At 46.9% G+C, this 23844-nt stretch overlaps 1 protein-coding gene across 1 annotated transcript in view; it reads left to right on the forward strand.

Moving 5' to 3' along the window:
• The window catches only part of Tshz3 (teashirt zinc finger homeobox 3), a 74988-nt gene extending 61219 nt beyond the window's left edge, over nt 1-13769 (forward strand). Inside the window, exon 2 of the mRNA XM_021632014.2 lies at nt 8835-13769. Coding sequence (XP_021487689.1) covers nt 8835-12040 — 3206 coding nt within the window. The 3' untranslated portion in view covers nt 12041-13769. The remainder of the gene's footprint in view (nt 1-8834) is intronic.
• Nucleotides 13770-23844: the final 10075 nt, after the last annotated feature.

Below are 23844 nucleotides of genomic sequence, written 5' to 3' on the forward strand. Positions count from 1 at the left end.
TCAGCTTTCAGGATATACCTGACTGGCAGCTGGGGACTGAAGGGACACTGGCAGCCAATGAGGTCTGGATGTCCAAAGTGGCTTCTTGAAACACTAACTGACCAAGCAGTGTTGCTGTTGGGTAGAGATGAGCTTGGCCATTGCTAGTGTCCCCTCCTTCCTAGACGTCCCACAGATAGGAGCTGGACAACGTGGGTGGGGTTGAGGCCTCCTTCCTTGTTCTTTGTTCTCTGCCTTTCTTCTTCATGGCCTCCATCTTAAGGCCGTATGGTTCCCTGGCCAGGCAGCAAGGCCTGAATGGTGGCTTTGAGAGAGTCCCATTCAAGGCTCTACTGGAGTATGCTGAACCCAGAGCTAGTCCAGGACCAGGCTAGTTCAGGACACTTCCCCAGAAAGTAAACCCTTGCGCGGTTGATACTCCTGCATTTGAGGAGGCCCTTTAGCTTGGAAAAGCGTCTAGCTTCAGGCATCATGAAGTCTTTGGTAGGACCCAGGAGATGATGTTGGCCAATATTCTGCCTGCTCTTGTTCATGATGAAAAATCTGCACAACAGAGACTAGACAGAAGCCACATGTCCAGCCTAGGGCAGAAAATGCACTTGAGAGCCAGGCCTCCACGGCTGTGACTTGGCATAGTTTCACAGAAGAAAATGAGGTGTAGAAATGCCGGCACCACCTCTCTGTGGTGGTCCAGTGTCTTAAACATTTCCCTCATGTATTTCCTGGAGCTCTGCTCTGATGTGAGCGCTTGGGAGAGGTGTCTTCGTAAGCTGTCCATAGTGATTCAGATAGCTCCTGACAAAGCTGGCATCTTTTCTTGTCCACTCACATTCTGTATCATTGGGAGGACTTAGAGTCTCATGGAGCCCTTAACATTGGCTTTAAGTTTGATTCACGATCCATGACAAGGACTTCTGATGTGTTTGAGTCCTGGAGAGCCCAGAAGCTGTCCAATATTAGGCATGTCTACGGCATCTTCTGGACAGTTCCATGTCTCCAACGTGATCCCAGTAGAGGAGATGTTTGTCGAGGCCACTGTAGCCTCCTCTGCCCTCACTAGTTATCACAATGCTTCCTTCACTCAGGCTGGCATAGATAAATCTCTGAGGATTCCTTCCCACCTCTACCTTCTCAAGGCACCGACCTTGAGTCCCACGTTTGCATCCTTATCACCAGTCCTGGGCAATGATGTGTGGCAAATATAGCCTAAACTTAACCAAAAAGCGTGATCTTTGGTCTTCTTTCTAGAAAGGACCCGTGGGAAGGGAGTCTGTAAAGTGCTGTGTTCAGTTCCTAGAGTTCTAACTTCACAACTTTTAGTTCAGCCTAAATATGCTCACACATACAGGGCAACTTGTAATGGTTTCTAGGAACATGGTACAGCTGCTGCCTCTTCCCAGCCATACCCCTCCTCCTGCCCACCCATCTACCCATAGCTGCCAAGGCCTGAGTGAGTGCCCAGACCCAAGCTATTGCCTTTTCACCTTGTGGAGAGCTCACTAACAGTGTGATGATGTAATTTCCACTTACTCGAGAAAGACATTCCAGTGTTCCTCCACTTGCTCTTTATTTTTGTACAGAATCGTCCATTTCCTCTTTACCTAGAGGTGGAGTTCACCCAAAGATGATAAATACCATTGAGAGGATTCCTGTCTTATGCCCTTCTTATGGCTATGGTCAGCCCTTAGAGCCATCCACCCATCCCATGGCTGTCCTAGAGTGCAAGGTGTGGGGTCCTGTTGGGAGTATTCCGCTCTGTGTTCCAGCAGACACTCACTTTGGGGGCTGCTTTGCACCTAGACACAGGATGCGGGTCTCAGGGTCAGAAATGGCTCCGTGTAATTATTTGAAAATGGGGCAGGGGGGCGGGTTGTTAAAACAAAACAAACTCTGGAGATTGTTCATCCCTTCCCATGACCTTTGGAAAGACCAGAGGCAAGGAATGTGAGACCCTCCTGCCCAGTCCACATGGTAAGCTGGGGTCATTGTTTCTTCTGTGGCTTGCCCTTCCAGGAGTGTTGGGTAATTGGATTTTAAAAGCTGCATCTGCAAGCCTCTTTCTCAGGGATGTTCATTTAGCTGTGTCCTATTTGGTTCTGCTTGGCTGGGCTTTCTCCTCAACCCACCGTCTAACCCTGCACTCAGGTGCCTTGTGTCTTTTCACACTGTTTTTGCTTGTGGAGTGGACAGAATGGGAGTTGGATATAGGTCAGGAAGCAGGCATGACAGCTTGGCTACCCTCATGAAGAGAGACTCTCGACCAGGTGACTTGGGGAAAAAAATGAAATGCTGGTACCCAACCCAGAGTCCCCCCCTCACTTGTAAGTCTCTGCCCACTCTTAACTTTTTCTTTGCTTCTTGTGCAGCAGCGGGTGTTTGGGATGGAGGCTTCTTCCCTGTCGCAGTCCAGCTGCATCCTCTGTTGGAGCTGGCAGCAGAGTTCGGTCTTATTTGTGAGGCAGACAGGCACGATGATGCATCCTTGTCAGTCACACTCAGAGAGCAAATCCAGAAAGGACTTAGCATAACTTAGCTCATCTCCATCCTGGAATGAGCTTGAGTCTGGACCCACCTCAGCTCTAGATGGCTGTTGAGGAGGTCAGAAGAAGTCAACTGTAATGTTCATTATTGCCTCCTGTGGATAAAGGTTGAGTGGCCACCATGGACCTGAGCCATGGTTGGCAAATTACTTGAAAGTGTCCACCACAGATATATAGTTTGACATTTGGTCCTTATGGACTCATGTTTTGACATTTGATCCTTTGTGCGACAATGTGAGAAGATGTGGGCCCTCTAAGACATGGGCTTAGAGGGAGGGGTTTAGGTTTGCCCTCAGATCAACTTAAGGTGGTTCTCATGGACATTGCATTAGTCCTTGTGGGAGTAGGCTCAGAGCAAGCACGGTGGGCCCTGAGGTCTTCCGCTGTCATGTTCTAAGATGTGGCCTTTCCTCCCTCCACATAGATGTCTGTTATTTGTCATGGAGCCCTCGAAAAGAGAGCATTGGTCAGCTTAGATCACAGGATTCCAAACCTATGAGCTGAGTACATCCCTTTTTTCATCATATTAGCCTGCCTTGGCTATTTTTTGGTTTGTTTGTTTTTAATTAATTAATTAACTTCACATCCTGTTTGAAGCTTCCCCTCCTTTCTCTCCTCCTGGCCCCTTCCTTTCCCCTCTCCTCCCCTCATCCTCCTGTCCTCCTTTAAGTAACAGAAAACTGACCAGCCAGACACTAGGGCCATGTAGCAGACACCTGGGGTGGGGAGTTGGGGATGGGCGGGCATGATCCTGACTACCTGGGGCTGACATTTAACTAGCACCTGGCTATAGGCCAGTGATGTCTGTGGGAATGAAAGGTACAAAAGATAGCCCTTTCTTCCCTCCAGAAATGAGGGTTCTTCACTCTCCACCCCACAGCCTCTGCTCTTAGACCAGCTTGGGAGCAGCAATGAGCAGAGGTGGGGTTAGGAATGAGAGATCCTGCAGCATCCTAGAGGCCCCAGAGAGCTGGAAGAAGCTAAGTAGGGTGGGTCAGGGTCATGGGTATACTTTGAGGATTTGGGGCTTTTGTCTGAAGCCAGTGGGGAGTCTTGGTCTTATGTTAAGTCACAGGTAAGTGACTTAATCCGCTGTTTTGTGACAGTCTCAGTGGCTTCTGTTTGTACTAGTTTGAAGAAAGTGGGGGGTGGGGAGGTTGCTGGTGTCTGCACCAGACTGGGATGGGAGGGACAGAGGCAGATCCAGTCCTGTTACCAGGCTGTTAATACCACTCCGTGCATCTGGCAGTGACCTGATGCTGACCTCTTCCCAAATGAGACAGTGAGTGTCTAATGCTGTCCTACTGTGAGCAAGACCAGACCAGGATGCAAGAATTCAGATAAGGATGGGTGTAAAGCAAATAGCAATGGAAGAGTCAACTATGTATACAAGAGAAAGGCAGGACATTCTTAAAGAGGCTGTCATTCCTCTTGGGTTCTGGGGACTGCAACATCATGAAAACCTACAGACCCATACAGTGACTGAAGCCACCAGTGACCTCACCTGCCTTACTGTATCCAGGGCAGTAACTGTCCCAGGATCTAAAGATAATTCTTCCGTGCAACCAGAGACTTGGCAAGTATGAGTTCATACAAATAAAAGAAGAAGGCTTGGCACAGTGGTACAAGCCTGAAATTCCAATACTGAGGAGGCTGAGGGTCCTAAGTGGAAGGTAGCTTGGGCTACACAGCAAGACTCTACCTTTAAAAATATAAAAATTAAAAAAGTAAGGAAGAAAGGGCTAGAAAGTTAGCTCCCCCATTAAGAGCAATCAATGGCTGTTCTTTTAGAGGACTCAGATTCAACTCTCAGCTCATAGTCACCCATAACTCCAGTTCCAGTGGATCCAATGCCCTCTTCTGGCCTCCACAAGCACAGGCATGCTTGTGGTATATAGATATACATGTAGGCAAAACACTCATACACAGTTAAAAAAAAAAAAAGTCCTTTTTAATTTTTTTTTTCCTTAAAGAAGTACAGTGAATTTTCTCCCCTGAATCTGCAAGAACCTGGGTTTGATGATTTCCAACACAAAGGAAAAACTGGACCAGAGCAAGCGTAAGATTTGAGGTTTTGAAAATTATGTGTACGTGTGTGCATGCATGTGTGTCTGTAGATGCCCACAGAAAACAGAGGCATCTGGATCCCCTGATGCTGGAGTTACAGGTGGTTCTGACTTCCCTGCTGTGGGTACCAGGAAGTGAACTCAGGTCCTCTTCAAGGGTGGTACTCACTCTTAACTACTATCTCTCCAAGCCGTCAGATAGTATTTATAAAGACTCTGCTTAGTAATGTTCCAGAAAACAAAACAAAACAAAACAAAACAAAAAAAAAACAGATTAAAACCTCACTTCTTTTTCTCACAAAAGATACAAAACATGGAGATGGAGAAGGGGTCCCTTATAGATCACTGTGTTGGTGCCCTGTATTATACACACAGGGAAACTAAGGCCCAGAAGAAAAGAAGCCGTTTCTCTTAGGACAGCAGCTTCTGTGTTTGTGGAGTGAATGGGTGTTCCCTTCCCTCCATCCCCTCTGTCACTCCTCTGCCCTATTTTTACTTTCCTCTTAAGTTTATGTGTGTCTTTGTTTGAGGCAGGGTCTAAATAGGACAGACTGACCTTGAACTTAGTTATGTTGCTGAAGATCTTGAACACCTGGTCCTCCAGCCTTTCATCTCTTGAGTTCTGAGATTGTAGGTGTGTACCATCACACTTTGCTCTCGAGCTTTTCAAATCAGTGATCAAGAGCATGCGACATCCTTAGGAGGAGGAATGTGGTGATTGCATGGCGCAGAGCAACGCCCGTTCCTGGGCATCCATTATAATGTGGAGCAAGAGTCCATGGTTCGCGTCTTCAGCTTAGTCTATGGATACTTTCTACTGTTGGGTCTGAACGCATTGCTTATCGTTTTCGTTTTTGTTTTTTTTTTTAACTAGGCAGTAAGGTTCCTGACACAAAAGTGTGCCAATATGCACAGAAGAAGTCTCAGGAGCCTGGACAAGGCTGGAGCTAGAGTGTGGGGGAGGCCAGATCTCCCAATAATCCAGACTTTCCTGGCATGGGTGCTTGTTCATTTTCCTCAGGGCCAGATTTTGCTCTCACTGGGGAGTTTGGCCATGCTTTCTTTTCAACACTAATATCCTTCATGTTATTAGGCCTACCATGTCATCAGATGGCACTCCAGTACTGTTGACCGTCTCAAAAGTGTATTAGGTGTATTGGGGACTAGGCTGAGGTAGCAGCTGGTCACATCAATGATAATGTATGTAAATGGGACCTCAAGTGCCATTCCAGGGTGTGGAAAAATCCATGGAGTGCTCGGGAGCCAGGCAGGTCCTGGCATGGTTGCTCTCCCCACGAAGAGATACCCCATGTCTACTGTTGACTTCTGGTTCACCGATGTCTTGCAGTGACTAGTCTCCATCGCTTTATGCCTCTCCCATTGTTAATCCTGTGCAAGCTATAGAAGCAATGGGTCAGTATGTGGTGTTCAGGCTTGAAAGTGTGGCTCTGAAGTGCATATCCATGAGACAAAAACTTGGATCTCAGTGTTGGGACAGAATTCCCAGCATAAGCAATTTAAGAGAGAAAGGATTTATCTTGACTCCCTGTTTCAGTGGATTTTCATCTCATTATGGTCTCAAGAATGGAAAGAGTCTGGTCACATCTTGCCAGGCAGGAAACAGAGTGCTCAGGCCAGAAAACAAAACATATCTTCACCTTCAAAACCTGATCCCAGGAGTCTATTCTGTGGACTTGGTAATAGTCCCGGGTCCCCACCCAGTCCCTATTCCCTAAAACAGCAGCACTAGCAAAAGATCAGGTTTTGGAAACACGTTAGTTCATCAAGGGCACTCCACATTCAGATCCTGACGGCATCCGTCCCTGTCTTTGTGGGGGCCCAGCTGACCCTTAGGTCGTGTCCTTCTCAATCTGTGCAGCAGAACCCCTCCTTAGTACTTGGAGCCAGTGAGTTTCCAGAGACCAAGACCTAGCCTACCCTTTTTAGCTGCAGGCTCACTCAGTGCCCCGGCCTCCACTGTGCGGTGGGAACAGCCCTCTCCAGTTTGCCCTGGACTGTGGAGACTCCAGGCCAATTAGGGATACCTGGTCACTTGCTTCCAGCCAACCTAACTTCAGGTCGGCCCTCTGGAGGCATCTGTGAGATCTCTAGAATGTTCCACCAATTGGGGAATGTCATGAGGGAGACAGTTACTGCCCTTTCCTATCTCTGTTGAGACTCATGGTTCACAGTGTTCAGTGTGTCTGTTGGCAGTCTCCCTCAGACTCTGTGACGGTCTCCTGAACTTTCACTCAGATTCCAGGCTCACCACGGCGCCACGCACAGTGGCATCACACCACAGCAGCACACTTCCGGCAATTTCTCTTTCCTGTTTTCTTTTTGATACAGATCCTATTGCCTCAGCCTCCTGAATGCTAGGATTGATGACTGGTGGAGGCCAGCAGGCCCAGCTCTTCTGGACATTTCTAAAGGGTAGCCTGTGGCTCACATTCAAGTCTCTTGCTTCCCGTGGTGCACATAAAGAGAAGTGTTCCTCTCTCAAAGCTGGGACATGGTTCCCATCCAAGATCACTGTCATCCAAGATAAACCTCTCAGAACAAATGCAAATTTCGGGGTGCTATAGGAAGGAGGCTTCTTAGGTTGGGGCAGGGTTAGCTATATGATTCTCAAAGAACCAAATCCTTTAATTTTTTTTTTTCTGAGCAAATCTCCTCAGTTATTGAATTCTACAAACAAGACACCCCTCCCTTTTCTTAAAAAAAAAAATTTTTTTTAAATCACCCTAGTAATTACCATATTCCTGCCACTCCATGTACTTACCCTTGGCCTTTTGAAACCAACTAGTAGAGATGGCATCACGTAGCCCCGGCTAATGGCCTGGAACTCACTATGCAGGGCAGGCTGGCCCAAACCCACCCTGCTGCCTCTACCTTCCCAGTGCTGGGATTACAAGTGTGTGCCACACCCCCCGTATGCACTTTAGTACATCACGGGGTGGGGAAGAACACCCACAGATCCTCTTTCTCCCTTAGCTTAAAGCTGTTGATCGTGCAGGGTTGGCCAAACCATGGCAAGACCACCAAGGTGTAGCATAACCAGAGAATGGAAATATTGTATCATAGTGTTCCATGGGCACAGGTGTTCCCAGGCCCCTGTGCCTCTCTCAGGGCTGGGGGTTCTTGGAGAACTCCCAGCTGCTGGGCTCTGCTGTCCACCTGCTCAGGAATGCCTGCTGGATTTCCATCCCCAGGATGAGGCCTCCAAAAAGACATATTCCCTGTAGGATACCCATGGAGCCTCTGCTGAGTAAATATTGACAAAGTAGTCTAAAGAGCAAACACTTTGACATTTGTAAGGTCCACCAGCAGGTCTTGTATATATTTATACAGTAGGAGTGAGCTCTGCATACCAATTTTCCTGAACCTGTTCTGATATAATTCCACATGATGGTGTGTGTGTGTGTGTGTGTGCTGGGGGGGGGGGGGCGGGGGAGAAGGGACTGTGTATGTGGAAACAGGGCCAGTGCTGGGTGGTAGCCATTCCCAAGCTTCTGTCCCACCCTGCTTCACTTCAGACCCTGTTCCTGTTAAGACACTTACTCTGATCTTTTTCTTTTCCTTTCTTCTTCTTCTTCTTTTTTTGAAGACCCACTTTTCTAGGAAAAAGAAGAGGAGAAAAAGCCACAATCTCTGATTTTAATTTATTATAATTGACGAACTTTCTTTTTACTTTGTAAAAATCTTATTGATGTTTTTTTGTACTTTATATTTATTAAAGACTGAGCCTCAAAAATGTAATGAGTAAAAAAAAATGCTTGCTTAATTTAAATTGTGAGTCTGTCTGTTAAGAAATGCATTAGAGGTAGGAGAAGCATAAGACATATTAATTGACAGACAGGAACTGCTGTCTCTGAGGTTGATACAAGTAATTTATTACTTTAGAAGTGAATGCCACCTCCAGAATGTGCTTCATTAATTTCAAATTTAGTTTTAATTTCAAGCTGTTGCCCCTTGAGAAGAATAAGGTGGCAAATTATGTTTGAAGAGCAGATTTTTTTTTTTTTGCTCCGAAGAAACATCACATTTTAACTATTTAATTTTACAAATAAATGCGCCCATCTCACTTGCCACTTTCCCAGGAGTCAAGAATGTATTCTAGGTATGGTCCACACTTACTTACTAATGTTCTCTTTTTTTTCTTTCTTTCTCCCCTCTTTTTATTTGTTCTCACCGTCCCGTCTCTCATTCTTACCTGTGATCATGGCAGCCTATGTTTCCGATGAGTTAAAGGCAGCTGCCTTGGTAGAGGATGACATAGAGCCTGAGGAGCAAGCAGCCGATGGAGAACCCTCAGCCAAGTACATGTGTCCGGAGAAGGAACTCAACAAGGCCTGCCCGAGCTACCAGAACTCACCAGCCGCCGAGTTTTCCAGCCACGAAATGGACAGCGAGTCTCACATCAGTGAGACCAGTGACCGGATGGCTGACTTTGAAAGTAGTTCCATCAAGAATGAGGAGGAGACCAAGGAGGTCCAAGTGCCCCTCGAGGACACGACCGTGTCGGACAGCCTGGAGCAGATGAAGGCCGTGTACAACAACTTCCTGTCCAATTCCTACTGGTCCAACCTCAACCTGAACCTGCACCAGCCCTCCTCAGAGAACAACGGTGGCAGCAGCAGCAGCAGCAGCAGCAGCAGCAGTAGCTGCGGCAGCGGGAGCTTCGACTGGCACCAGAGTGCCATGGCTAAGACCCTGCAGCAGGTGTCCCAGAACCGAATGCTGCCCGAGCCCAGCCTGTTCAGCACCGTGCAGCTGTACCGCCAGAGCAGCAAGCTTTATGGCTCCATCTTCACCGGGGCCAGCAAGTTCCGCTGCAAAGACTGTAGTGCCGCCTACGACACCTTGGTGGAGCTGACGGTGCACATGAATGAGACGGGCCACTATCGCGATGACAACCACGAGACCGACAACAACAACCCCAAGCGCTGGTCCAAGCCTCGCAAGCGGTCTTTGTTGGAAATGGAAGGGAAGGAGGACGCTCAGAAGGTGCTGAAGTGCATGTACTGTGGCCACTCCTTTGAGTCCCTCCAAGACCTGAGTGTCCATATGATCAAAACTAAACACTACCAAAAAGTGCCTCTCAAGGAACCTGTCACACCTGTTGCAGCCAAAATCATCCCCGCTGCTCGAAAGAAACCTTCTCTGGAGCTGGAGCTGCCTAGCTCCCCTGACTCCACGGGCGGGACCCCCAAAGCCACTCTGTCTGATACCAGCGATGCTCTGCAGAAGAACTCCAACCCTTACATCACGCCAAATAACCGGTACGGCCACCAGAACGGGGCTAGCTACGCGTGGCACTTCGAGGCCCGCAAGTCTCAGATCCTCAAATGCATGGAGTGTGGCAGCTCCCACGACACGCTCCAGGAGCTCACGGCCCACATGATGGTCACTGGCCACTTTATCAAGGTCACAAACTCAGCCATGAAGAAGGGCAAGCCCATCATGGAGACGCCTGTCACACCCACCATCACCACCTTGCTGGATGAGAAGGTGCAGTCTGTTCCGCTGGCAGCCACCACCTTCACGTCTCCCTCCAACACCCCTGCGAGCGTCTCCCCGAAGCTGACTGTGGAGGTCAAGAAGGAAGTGGACAAGGAAAAAGTGATCATGGATGAGAAATCCAAGGAGAAGGAGAAGACCAGCGAGGAGGAGGAGAAGTACGACATTTCTTCCAAGTATCACTATCTGACTGAAAATGACTTAGAAGAGAGCCCCAAAGGGGGACTCGATATCCTCAAATCGCTTGAAAACACGGTGACGTCCGCCATCAACAAGGCTCAGAATGGCACCCCCAGCTGGGGGGGCTACCCCAGCATCCATGCCGCCTACCAGCTCCCCAACATGATGAAGTTGTCCCTGGGTTCCTCGGGGAAGAGCACACCCCTGAAACCCATGTTTGGCAACAGCGAAATCGTGTCTCCCACGAAAACCCAGACCCTCATCTCTCCGCCCAGCAGCCAGACCTCCCCCATGCCCAAGACAAACTTTCACGCCATGGAGGAACTGGTGAAAAAAGTCACTGAGAAAGTTGCCAAAGTTGAGGAGAAAATGAAAGAGCCCGAAGGCAAGCTGTCACCTCCCAAGCGGGCCACGCCCTCCCCGTGCAGCAGCGAGCAGAGCGAGCCTGTTAAGATGGAAGCCTCCAGCGACGGTGGCTTCAAGAGCCAGGAGAACAGCCCCAGCCCACCTCGAGATGGGTGCAAGGAGGTGAGCCCCCCTGCAGAGCCGGTGGAGAATGGCAAGGAGCTGGTGAAGCCCCTGAGCGGAGGCCTCAGCGGCAGCACGGCCATCATCACGGACCACCCTCCGGAGCAACCTTTTGTGAACCCCCTGAGCGCCCTGCAGTCCGTCATGAATATCCACCTGGGTAAGGCGGCCAAGCCCTCCCTGCCCGCGCTGGACCCCATGAGCATGCTTTTCAAGATGAGCAACAGCCTGGCCGAGAAGGCAGCTGTGGCCACCCCACCACCCCTCCAGGCCAAGAAGGCGGAGCATCTGGACCGCTATTTCTACCACGTCAACAACGACCAGCCCATAGACTTGACAAAAGGAAAGAGCGACAAAGGTTGCTCTTTAGGTTCAGGGCTTTTGTCCCCCACGTCTACATCTCCAGCAACTTCCTCATCCACGGTGACAACGGCAAAGACATCTGCCGTGGTATCGTTCATGTCAAACTCGCCACTGCGCGAGAACGCCTTGTCAGATATCTCCGATATGCTGAAGAACTTGACAGAGAGCCACACGTCAAAATCCTCGACTCCTTCCAGCATCTCGGAGAAGTCTGACATTGACGGGGCCACCCTGGAAGAGGCCGAGGAGTCGACTCCAGCGCAGAAGAGGAAAGGCCGCCAGTCAAACTGGAATCCTCAGCACCTGCTGATCCTGCAGGCCCAGTTTGCAGCCAGCCTCCGGCAGACATCAGAAGGGAAGTACATCATGTCAGATCTGAGCCCTCAGGAGCGCATGCACATCTCGAGGTTCACTGGGCTCTCCATGACCACCATCAGCCATTGGCTGGCCAATGTGAAATACCAGCTTCGAAGGACAGGTGGAACAAAGTTCCTCAAAAACTTGGACACTGGCCACCCTGTGTTCTTTTGTAACGACTGTGCGTCACAAATCAGGACTCCTTCCACATACATCAGCCACCTAGAGTCACATCTGGGCTTCCGGCTACGGGACTTATCAAAACTGTCCACCGAACAGATTAACAATCAAATAGCACAAACCAAGTCGCCATCAGAAAAACTGGTGACATCCTCCCCGGAGGAGGACCTGGGGACCTCCTACCAGTGCAAGCTTTGCAATCGGACCTTTGCGAGCAAACATGCCGTTAAACTTCACCTTAGCAAAACACACGGGAAATCGCCGGAAGATCACCTTCTGTTCGTTTCTGAGCTGGAGAAGCAGTAGCGTTTGCTCCAGGGTAGAAATGACTGGAGGGAAATGCTGAAGGCACCTTAAAGCCCCTCTGTCTTGTTCTTGGCACATGTTCTTATGTTAACTGCAGAGGATCGTTCTGGGCTGGACTGTTTGGTATAATTGTACAGTGTTTAATAGAGAGGTGCATATAATCAGCTGTTGTTACTGGTAAAATAACGAAGGTTAAAACGCAGTGCTAAGTGTTTGGAACTTTGTGTAAATGGGATTTAATTGTGAGCATCTCCTCGATGCTTCAAGCTGCATGCATTAACAGACAGTTTAATTAAGCATTTATAAGGAAACCAGGCACACTTTTTCCATGAAACTTGGGTGTGCTGGCATTTCTCACCCTTTCATCTTTAGCCCTCTGAGTACTACGAAGCACTTTTGCATTAATTTGGTTAAAAAAAAAGATAATAATAAAACAAAATAATAATGAATAATAATAATGTATGAAACTCTGTTTTTAAACTCCTTACCAGCTTAGTTATAAGGAATATTAGGAACCTCCATTTATGCAGGTCTGCAGGGGTATAACACGCCTTGAAATTTAAAAGAATATTATTTTCACATTGAAACATAGATGTATATATTGTATAGATTTCAAACTCTTATGGGAAAATGTGACTGGTTAAATGACCCTTTCTTTCTTGCATTTATAACAAGTGTTTTATGTATCCTACTATACTCTGGGCACAAGCCATGCCTCTGTATAGTGTATATTTCCTTTTCTTTTTTTTTTAAGGTTTATGTTGTTTTTTTTTTTACATGCAAACATTGTAAATTATACAGAAAATACCACAGATAGCATTTATAAAATATACAGAAGCATTATCTCAAAGCAAGGTGTGATGTCTGTTTCGCTATACGGCACATCTATATTGATAGAGGGTTCATGTTTAAATTATACATATTTATTAGCGTTCTATTATCATTTGTTTTGAGGCCAGGAAATCCATCCCTGGCAGGCATCATAACTATTTTGCACATGGTTCTTAAAGGTATTTATTAGAAATTAAAGGATGCTCAAAGTAATCTCAGTGCTCAAAGGGTTAAATCTATTCGAAAAGGAAAAAAAAAAGATTAAAAAAAAAAAAACAACCCAACTTGTACTGTATTTCCTGAACATTGATAAAGCCTTTAAAATGTTTGTACTGTAATCTTTTGCTTAAACGTCATGAAGCGTTCTGTGGGACAAGCTCTTCCACTTATTTATGAGCCTTCTCGGTTGCTAGTTCATCATGTGGGATGCTTTTCTTTTTTCTCTTTCTTCCTTTTTTTCTTTTCTTTCTTTCTTTCTTTCTTTTTTTTAAAATTCAATCGGTAACTTTGTTTTGTTCTTCCTAATTATTCTCCCAAGATCCCACACTACAGTTTTATCTTGAGGCTTAAGAAAGGTAACCCGTGGTTACCAGCTCGCCAAGCCATTCTGTTCTCCATTTCTGGCAGTTAATTTGCAGAAATAACTGACAGCTGCCACCGTACGAGAACCTATGTATAAAATATTGGCATGTAAACACCACAGACACCGTGACTCACTCTTGTGCCCTGTTTTGTTGTTGACAATGGCACACCATGATGTGATTCTTCATATAACCCTTTTTTTCTACGGCAGCATTAAAATTGTCTTTTTGCTATAATTTTGTGTTGCGTTCACAATTATGTCTGAGATGTGCTACGACTAACGAGCACATTAAAATTAAATTGTATGCGATCTGTTTATGACTGACTCAGTTGCTGTGTCTGCCAGGTGCTGGCAGTTGGAGGCTGCGCGTAAATCAGGGGAGTTGCAGTGAACTTTGGTGTTTAGAGAGGAAATGAGGAGCCCTGCGTAGCATTTCCCCCAGGAACGAAAACTGGAAAGAAACCAGAGGTGCCCGTGAGGCTAGAACCCCCGTGGGTGAGGAGTGTCATAATAAAATCTCCACTGTCAGAACTTCATTCCGGTCACTGGGTAGCTGTCCTGGGGTGGGTCTGGCCTCCCTTCTGGATGCCCCATAGTGTTTCCAGGCTGACTCAGGAGGTCTTTAGAGAAGAGATTTTGCACATGGTGGCCCAGGCTTAGTAACTTCAGGTTTTCTGGGCTCGGAAAGCAGAGAGGAGCCAGGTGTTCAGAGCTTGGGGTCACCTGTGCTTCTCAAGTTAAAGCAGCTGGAGATAACCAGATTGTGGAGGTACCAGGAAGAGACTGAACCCATCCGTGGGGTGGGGGGGGAAGAGAGGGGGAGATGTGTAGGAAGGAAGCATTTATATGATAATCACACGCTTTTATTGGCCCTGGCAAATCACTCCAACAAAATGCTGAGGACATCATGTAAAACTGTAAAATACCTTTATTACGATATTCAGCCTAGCCTTGCAGTTAGGCAGAATCGGAGCTCCTAACCTAGAATTATACAAATGAGGAACGTGATACATCCATGTAATACATAAAACACCTCAACTTGAAAGGGTGAAAGAAAAGATACTCTTTTATTAAAAATTTAAATTAAGCCCTTTCAAAAATGTTCGGCAACACGCCCACGGGCTTTCCCTCGGCTCTCCACCCCTTTTTGTCAAGACAAGTCCAAATGTGCCATCTACTCCGTCTTCTCTCAGTAATCTCTCCGTGTGTCTCTGTCTTTCTGTGTCTCTCTCTGTCTGTCTCTGTGTCTCTGTCTCTGGTTTCAGAAAGAACTCTGCTGGAGTTTAAAATGGACTTCTGGCAGATAGTGACACTGGGGCTCTACTCCAGCCTTGTGACTTGGGCACACAGGTAGGAGACAGCCTCAGAAGAATTTTTTTTTTCCTCTGGGCCCAGGGTCTGCCCCACTGTGCTTCCAGCACGGCCAGCCCATGGCTCTCTCACTAGGTTCTTCATAGAGGAAGCCGATGGGTGCATATATTCCACCAGGGTACCTGCCACTGTCCTAGAACCTGGCTCAGGAGACAAAGGACCACCCTCTCCCTACAGTATCTTCTGCATCTTTGCATCCTGAAGCCCAGATTTCCACTCTTGAATTTTTCACAGGTTAAATATAGCATCGGTTTATTAGAATCCAAAGTCCTGCATCTAACAGATTAAACTGACAACACTCTCGTCATCACCAGGGCCCATGTGGCTTGAAGGGAGAGGGGATTTGTTTGAGTGATGGTGAGCCTCCCCCCTTCACGATTGAGAAGGGCCCAACACTCCGTGAATCTCCTCCTCGCCCTCCCCTGGGATTATTATTGGGGCTGTTATTTTGGGGGAGATGTGGAGACTGATAACCAAGTTAGGTAGTGAGCAGGCTGGTACTAGTGGAAACCCCAAATTAAGTCTGCCTCCAGGGAAGTATTAGGAAAGGGAGCTACTGAATGCAAACCTCTCTTTGCAAAAGAAAAGATTCTGCTTAGCCTTGGGAGGTGGGCCCCTTTACCCCGCCCCCCCCCATCCCTAAATTCTGGCCTGGCAACAGGGTAGGCAACATGTAACAATATTTTCAGATTAGCTCATGATAGCCCCAAATCAAAGACGACCATCCGAAGTGAATATTACCGGGGACCACACACTCTATGGCCGATGTGAACAGAAAAGGGCAGTAAGTAGTGGAACTGGTATCTGAGTAGGTCTGCAAGCAGATCCTAGAAGGAACTTGGTGTGCAAGAGGGAGGGGCCTTTAATCACAGGTCCGTTGGTGACCCTGACCTCACCCACCCGAGCATAGTCTCACTCTAGTCCTATGGTAGATCTTCCAGCCATCACATTTACGCAGTATCTTAAAATAACATTTGTGATAAATGTGCAATTTAACTAATTTATGGTGCTATGATGTGCTCAGGGCTACATGCAAGATGAAAATCTTAAATGGAGCTTGAACAGCTCAATTCACAACAAGAAATCAATATGCCACATCTTAGCTATTCGCTGCAGTCAACATTTAGCAAAAATATCAAGGATGTATCTTTTAAATTTTAGGCAGCAAGAATTCTATAATTAAACAAAATCTTACATAAAAGTTAGAGAGGGTTGATGCTGAGGACCTATTTCCATTCACTTTTCATTCTGCAAAAGGAAATAGATATATTTATATTGATTACCATAGGACAGCACTTCTCCCAAGGGTGCCCTGCCTTCAGAAGGAGGCCAGACTGGGGGCAGGGGGAGAGCGCAGGCGAGAGCCTTTGCACCCTGGAGAGGATTCCCTCTCGGAGCCGGATCACTGCAGGTTGGTGGGCTTCACTGCCCCTCGCCTCTGCAGGTGTACAACGTGTGACAATATATAGAAGTTAAAAAGGCCTGTTAGCTGCCCAGCTCTACCTTGAGGATAGCCTTTGTGAAGACAGAAGACACAGGAGCGGATGGGAAACAGGGCTACACGGAACAGATCACATGTCCCAGAAAAACTTCCCAATTACCTAATTAAAAATAAAATTAAGTGATTTCGGTTTTTTTGTTTGTTTGTTTGTTTGTTTGTTTTTCAAATTCATCTGCACAGTTCAGGCGTTGGAACACTATTATGGTGCTTTATTCTGTTGACAATTTGTAGCAGAAACAACGCTGGGTACTGTTGTATTATATAGGAAGCCATCATATAAATGAAAACAGTGAGCCCCAACCCTGTTCTTTAATAATAAATACTTTAACTTTAAAATAATAGCTATTATCCTTTCAGCTAATAGAGAAACTACCATTTTCACTCCACCGGAGAGTTATTCTTCTGGTAATGGAAATGCTAACCTCCTTTCTCCCTGGGGATTTATTAGTGAGTACGTGCAATCTTTGGCAAAGGCAACCTGGAAGTACATACTTCTTTAGAGCACATGTGTCACCAGATAACTCCATGCCTCCAACAGATTCGAGAAAACACCCGAACGATGCTCAGACTGTCACGCAGCCCCTGCCTTTGCCAGGCACTGCTGGTCTTACGGAAAACATGGATGGCTAGTCTTCACTCACTGGGGAGACAGGCAGCAGCTGCTCCGTCCCTTTCTGGAAAATGCTATCCTCCCCATGTCCAATGTGGTAGCCCTGTTGTGTTGGGTCAGAGTGATGATCACACACCAGTTTTGTTTGCAAGGTGCTGCTTATCTCTGTATCACTATGTTGAATTCCACAAGCCCACAGGATAATCTGCTTGGCTTCCCCCATTCCATTTTTCTATTCCTATGGATTTGACTGGAGACAATCACACACATAGACACACACACACACACACATGCACAGGAAAGACTGGAGGGTAAGAACACTCCGTGATGGGCTTATAGTTACGAAGGCAACTATCCCGAGGTGTTCTCCATTTGGAGACCATGTTCTCTGCCTTGCCAAGACAATGGATGTGCCAAATTGTTGGTTAGCTGCCTGACAGTTCATGATGGTTGAGCCAGTCCTAGACAGCCCAAGGCTGAATCAGCCTAGTCACAGCACCAGATCTCAGGGGAGACTTCGGTCAAAGCTGCTCCCAGAGGCCAGGAATTTGGGGATCCATGCCCCACCTCTACTTCAATAAGCCAGGTGCTTTCAAGATTAAAATCTAACAATAGATCAGAGAAACTACCTCTCTAAAACCTTTGTATAATATTTTGAACTAATATATTAATAAATCACTCCTGGTGGCTGACAAGGTGACCCCTCTACGATTTAAAATCCACAATTAGCTCAGTGGAGTTTGGCCCTACTGTTATTTACCACCTAAGCTTTATTGTCACCAGATAGCAGACAATAGCCATATGGTGAGCATTCAAATATAAATGCAATAAAATTACAAGATTGAGTTCTCACATTGTACCAGCCATGTGTCAGGTGCTGACTAGTCACGTGTGGCTAGCAGCTAGCTACTCCTTTGGCTATCACAGACCTAGAACGATGGGATGGTGCCATCTACCATTATTGACAAGGTAATTTTTTTTTTTTTAAGTCTCAACCTTTTGCCTATTGACTATGAAAGTGTATTTCCGGTCTGTGAGTATTTCTAAGAATCTTTCTTTTGCTGATATGGGTACAGGCCACATTCTTACATGCTAATATTGCTGATCGAAGCCAAGGACACACACAATTAACCTTGAGCATAGAATTATAAACAGAAGTGGCAGGCATTGGTGTCTGCAGTTGCTGCCCATCCCCCCTGCTAAGTTTATTAGCTAGCCTGCAAACTCCAGAGCCTAAGGACCTAATGGGATGACCATGGCCTTGCTCTGCCCTTACTTAGCTGGTGATGAATCAGGCCGTCTCAGGGCTGGAGAGTCAGGCATGGGAACCCTCTCCTCCCTGCAGATCCCACCAGCCTCTGATCCTCTTCTTTCGCATCTCTGAGCAGCCAAGGGATGATTATTCTGTTCCCTTTTTCAAAACTAAAATATGGCTGAGGATATAATTCACTGCTAGAGACTTTGCCTAGCAAGCGCAAAGTCCTGGGTTCCATCCCCAGTAACACACAAACAAAAATTTCTAAAGGTGCTACATAAAAAAAAAAAAAAAAAAAAAAAAAAAAAAAATCACTACGTTTCAACACTTTGCTTCCATTTTTCCCCCACAGCAGGATTTCTGGGACACATTTATGACCATCATAATTGTGAATTAGAGATCTTCCAGGCCAACTGAAATGAAATTATGAGATGCTGAAATCTGGTTTAATTGGAGCATTTATGGAGTAAAAGAAGTCCTAATGGCTGTGTCCTGTCTTTGTGACTGTTCAATTCACATCTCTACCTGTGTCCACAGCTGGCACTGGAGGAGCTTGGGTCAAGAGAGCCAGAGGTGCAGAGAGAATGAGATAGGTGTGTCAGGAAGGAGCCATTTCTTAGCTTAAAAAAAAATGGAGGTACAGTCGCTGGAGTTCCGCCTCAGTGACCATGAAACCGAGTCGGCAGAAGCTGAAGGACCCGGCTCCTGAGAGCCTCATCAGGGCTTGTCATCGCTCTAATGAATATCATTTAAATTGCTTTGTATATTGGTGGAGTTTGGATGTCGATTTAATTTGTGCATGTGTTTGAATTCTTCTGCTTGGCTAGGCTAACTGAGAAGCAGGCGTCTAATGAAAACTGAGCCGGTGACAGTGTGATGCGCTCCAACCCAGTCAAATGAGTTTGAAGGGCTGCTGTGACAGCCCTCAAAAAGAAGTAGATGTGGCTGCTGAAGGAGAAAGGAGTTCTTGCCTGCAATGCCCAGACAAACGGGCAGCGCTGGTGCTAGACATGGCCAGAGATGGCACAAGCAGATTTTTGTCTCATCTCAGGCCTGGGTCTGTCCAACTGGGGTCTTGTAGATGCTCTACTTTTGTCGTTCAGTGTCACATGGCCTGAATTGCAGAGGGTAATGGGTAGAGGTGAGAGCCTGTCTTCCCACAAGAGTGGATGGCTGGAGTTCCCACTGAAGAGGAGAAGGGGGCCTTTCAATCACCTGCGCCCACAGAAGCAAAGTCCTCTCCCTACATCCCAATCTGTCTTGACTCTGAATTATAGCGTCATTGTGTCCTAAGCTTTCCTTCCTACTCTCCCCTTCCCCCGGTCTTTCCTCTTCCTTCCCACTGTATTGCTCACCCAGTTTATTCCCATGTCTTCCCAGCTATCCTGGGAGAAGAGTTCAGGTTCTGTGTCCTGTGGGGCTCATTGATTCATGAGGCCCAGTGAGAGGCACTGTCCCAGGCTCTGCTGTGTCCTACAGGAAGGTCAGCTAGGCTTCTGTTTGCAAAAGCATTGGGAACATAAAATCTAAGTATAAATCCAACCACCTAGCTCCTACCCTTAAAGGTTTTCTCTTTCATTGTTGCTTGTTTTGTTGTTATTTTTGTTGCTGCTGTTGTTTAGATAAGATTTTTCTATCTATTTCTATATAGTCAAAACTAGCCTTGAACTACATACTCCAGGTTGCCTGGAACTTCTGATCCTCCTCTTTATGCCTCCAAGGTGCTAGGGCTACAGGCAAGTGTGGCTAAACCTTGCTTCTGGAAGAGAATTGATTTTTGGACTCTCTGTTTCCGTGAGAGGACAGGCCTTGGGTTGCAAGGGCTCTACCTTCCTCATGGGCTCTCTGGTACCCCAGGTTCTTTACCTCAGAGGGTAGTGGATTCATGGACTGGTCAAATTCTGAGGGATGGGGTTCAGTGGGGCTGAGTTAAAGAGAGGGAGATGAACACAACAAGGGGATAAACACAACACAGTTTCACCTCCCACATATACTGTAAAAGTATGTTTTCCTCCCCCCTTCCAAGCTCCCAAAATACCGACTCTGAGCCTAGGTCAATATAGCTAGCACGTTCCCTGACTTGCTCATAACTAATATCCTGTTTCTTCTATTTTAAGTTCTGCCATGTGGCTGGTTACCTCTGTTCAGTATCATGTGTCCATATTCTTCAGAGTCATAGGGCGAGTATCATGCCTCTCACTGTTTCCTAGAGTTCTGCCCCCTCTCCCCAAGAACTCCCACCTCCTTATTTACTTCCTCAGTGAAAAGGCCATTAGCTTTTCATTGACAGGTGTTGCTTCCATACAGTCACAAGAGATTCCTTTTTCAGTACACATTGACCCTGGCTTCCCGTCACCCTCTTCCTCTTTTCATTTTTAGTCTTCTCAAATACTACCAATACTCACACAATCAAGCTCTGTAGATGACTCAGGAAGAGAAAAAAGAAAGATCACAGAACATATTCTGAAATCTTGGCTTCCTCTACTTGCTCAGTCCCATCATCACCACAAGACCCTGCTGCAAAAACAAAACAAACTTTGGAAAGCTGAAAAAGGGGTGGGCTCACTCCACTACCCGCTAAAAGCTGGGTGTAGGGAATGTAGCATGGGTCAGGTGCAGAAGGAATTCTGGGAAAGGCTCCAGGGGTGAAGTGGAGGAGCATAGACCTTCAGATTCCCCAAGAAGGAGCAACGGGGCGTTGCCATAATGGTCTGCATGGCAGTAGTGGTGGGTGATCCCAGAAGGAGGCCCATGGTTCCATCCTGAGAGAGGTCTGAGGAACCTCTGTGAGCCTGAGACATTGGGGACACCATGAGGTCAATATCCCAGGATAGTGTTGAGCCCTCATGTCATGCCAAGGACACCCAGAACCAGAAAGAAAATAGCAAAAGACTGTGCTGGTCTCAGATGAGCATGGAGTCAGCCAGAAAGTGAAGAATAGGGAACAAGTCCCAAGCAAACAACCATGTGCAATAAATGACAAAACCAAGCAGGAAACAGGTAAGGATGAAGGGCAAGCCATGTTCTGGGAGCCCTTTGGGTGGGAAAGGGCATGAGCTAAATCATGAAGACTGGAGTCAGAGAGGGCATTGGAGAACTCACCCTCTTCTTGGTTAGAAACAGCATGCAGGTTGGCTCACTCTGCCTTCTACCCGGCTAGGCTTAGAGATGGTGGGACCAATGGCCATAACCTGTCACATTTCAAGAATCACCTTGTGGATTCTCCACAAGATGTTATCTGTCATGGCCCTTTTAGTGATGGTTGTTTGCTCTTTCATTCTGTCCTGGTATCACATACCTGGTTTGTTTTGCTTTGTTTTGTAGGTAGTCCACACTGACCTAGAAGCCACAATCCTCCTGCCTTAGCTCCCAAGTGCTGGGATTACAGGCATATGCCAGCACCCCCATATTACCATGAATTTTTTTGTTTGTTTGGTTGGTTTTTTGTTGTTGTTCCCTATGATTTTAATACCACAGCGTCTTCATCTTTTCAAAGCGTAGGCTTAGGGTAAGTTTATCAGGAAACTATGCATATGATTCTATGGTTTGGATATGAAATGTCCCCCCAAAAGGGAAATGTATGGAGTACTCAAGCTGGAAGATGAAGGCTCTGACCTAATCAATAGTTAGTGCGATAGCTTCAAGGTAGGGACTCATTGGGAAAACAGATCATTTTGGGTGTGCCCTTAGAAGCTGTATCTTGTCCTGGTCGCTTCCTGTCTCTCTTGTTTGCACCTAGCTACTATGACATGAAGCCACGTGTTCTGGAGCCACACATGGTCTCTGCTCTATACTCAGCTACTTTTGAGCTGAGGTGAGAGACTATGCAACAGAAGGAATTTGCTCTAGGAAAGCTCTTTCTTAGCTCACAGTTTTAGGTCCTCAGTCTGTCAGAGTCTCTGTCTGTCTTGGGGATGGTAGTTCAATCAACGTGGCAGCCGTTCACATGGTACAGGACTAAAAGAACGGTCAGAACACGGGGCAGGGGTAGGGCTTTAACCATCAAAGTTCTGTCCCTCATGACCCAGACCAGATCCCACTTCCTCAGGGTCCCAAGTACCCGTCAAAATTGTGCCTCCCCAGGGAACAATAAGAGCCAGAGATTGTGGGTAATCCCATGGAAATAGTTTTTTGCTGGACACGGCGGGTCAGTTGCACATATGAATTCACAGCATGTGTAAGACCTGGGCAGGCTCAGGCCAGACAAAAATCCCCATTTGTGGAGAGTGGAGGTGGGCATGAAGTCCCAACCCCTAGCTGAGGACCTATTGGCGCTTGAGAGCTGCTGGGAGAGGGAGTCAATTTTCTTTAGGGTACAGCCTCTGGTGGGTTGACTGCCTTCCAGTGAGGGGCCCCCACAAGAGTTTATGTGCATCACAAATTGTAGCTGGGATTTTTTAAAAGTATACAAAGTGGGGTGGGTAAAGGAAGGGGAGGATCTGGGTGGGATAGGAGGGAGAGGCAAATGATCAAAATGCCTGTATGAAATTTTCAAAGAAGTAATAAAATTAGAGAACAGAGTTTGCCTCCTGTATTTGTCACAACAACAGGACACCAAGAAACACAGATGTGGATCTATACATACTTTTTCTTATGGCTTTGGGGCCAGGGTTTAGGCTTCCCTCATTCTCCACAGGCCCTAGTGGTGGATAGCAGAGTACAGTCCCAAGCTCTCTGCTGCCTTCTCTAATATGAAAACCACAGGACACCAGGTCCTTTCCAGACTCAGGGAGCCCAGACGTACACAGCAAGATGCCGTGAACATACATTGGCTTGCAGGGTCTTCAGACAAAAAGGGAATCTTGTTTTATACACTGAAGTCCTGGGAGAAGGGGCTCTGGGCACAATTGGTGGTAACACCAGGAACTGTTCTTCTTGTTATGATATTTTTTTTCCTTCCTCTGATTCTCTGCTTCCCCTTGGAAGTTTACTGTATGCTTTTAATTTATTTTATTTAATTACTATTATTCCTTTTCGGTCACCTACTTTGAAAAGCACTTGGAGCCACAATGCTGAGAAGTAGATCCCTAGATAAAGGTCCTATTGGTAGAGATGGGGTCTGGTTCCCATTCTAGACCAACCATGTTGACTCTGATCACAGCTTGTCCCCACCTGCCTCCAGACCTAATGCCACAGGCTTCTGCTCCAAGCTCAGCTTCACACTCCACACTTAATGGTTAAGGTCTGAGGACAAAGGGTACCTTGTCCAATCCATGGCCTCAGTTTTCCAGTCAAGGAATGTCTCATCTTCCTTATGGAGTATCACCTTGGTTAAATGAACACGGTTTTCTCAGAGTCAGCAGGGATATTATAATCAGACTGCTCAGTATAGACTCAGCACGGGTCCCAAGAGCAAGTCCCCCTGATGGGCCAGCTACAGAGGAGACCCTGCAGTGGGCACTGCTGAGCTCTCTCTCCCTCCCTGCACATGCATGCATGCACACTTGAGGCACACACATGCAAACATACACTCACACACTTGCACAGACACACACGCATGCACACTCGCCACACACACACACACACACGCACACACACACACACCTGTAGTTGCATCTGAATGAACATCTCAAGCCCAGCACCCTAGGGTCACAATAACCTTCCCAGCAATAAGGTGGTTGTCTTTTCTGTCACAGCTTCCTAGCCCCTGATG

The sequence above is a fragment of the Meriones unguiculatus genome, chromosome 14 (assembly GCF_030254825.1).
Source record: "Meriones unguiculatus strain TT.TT164.6M chromosome 14, Bangor_MerUng_6.1, whole genome shotgun sequence".
Classification (NCBI taxonomy): domain Eukaryota; kingdom Metazoa; phylum Chordata; class Mammalia; order Rodentia; family Muridae; genus Meriones; species Meriones unguiculatus.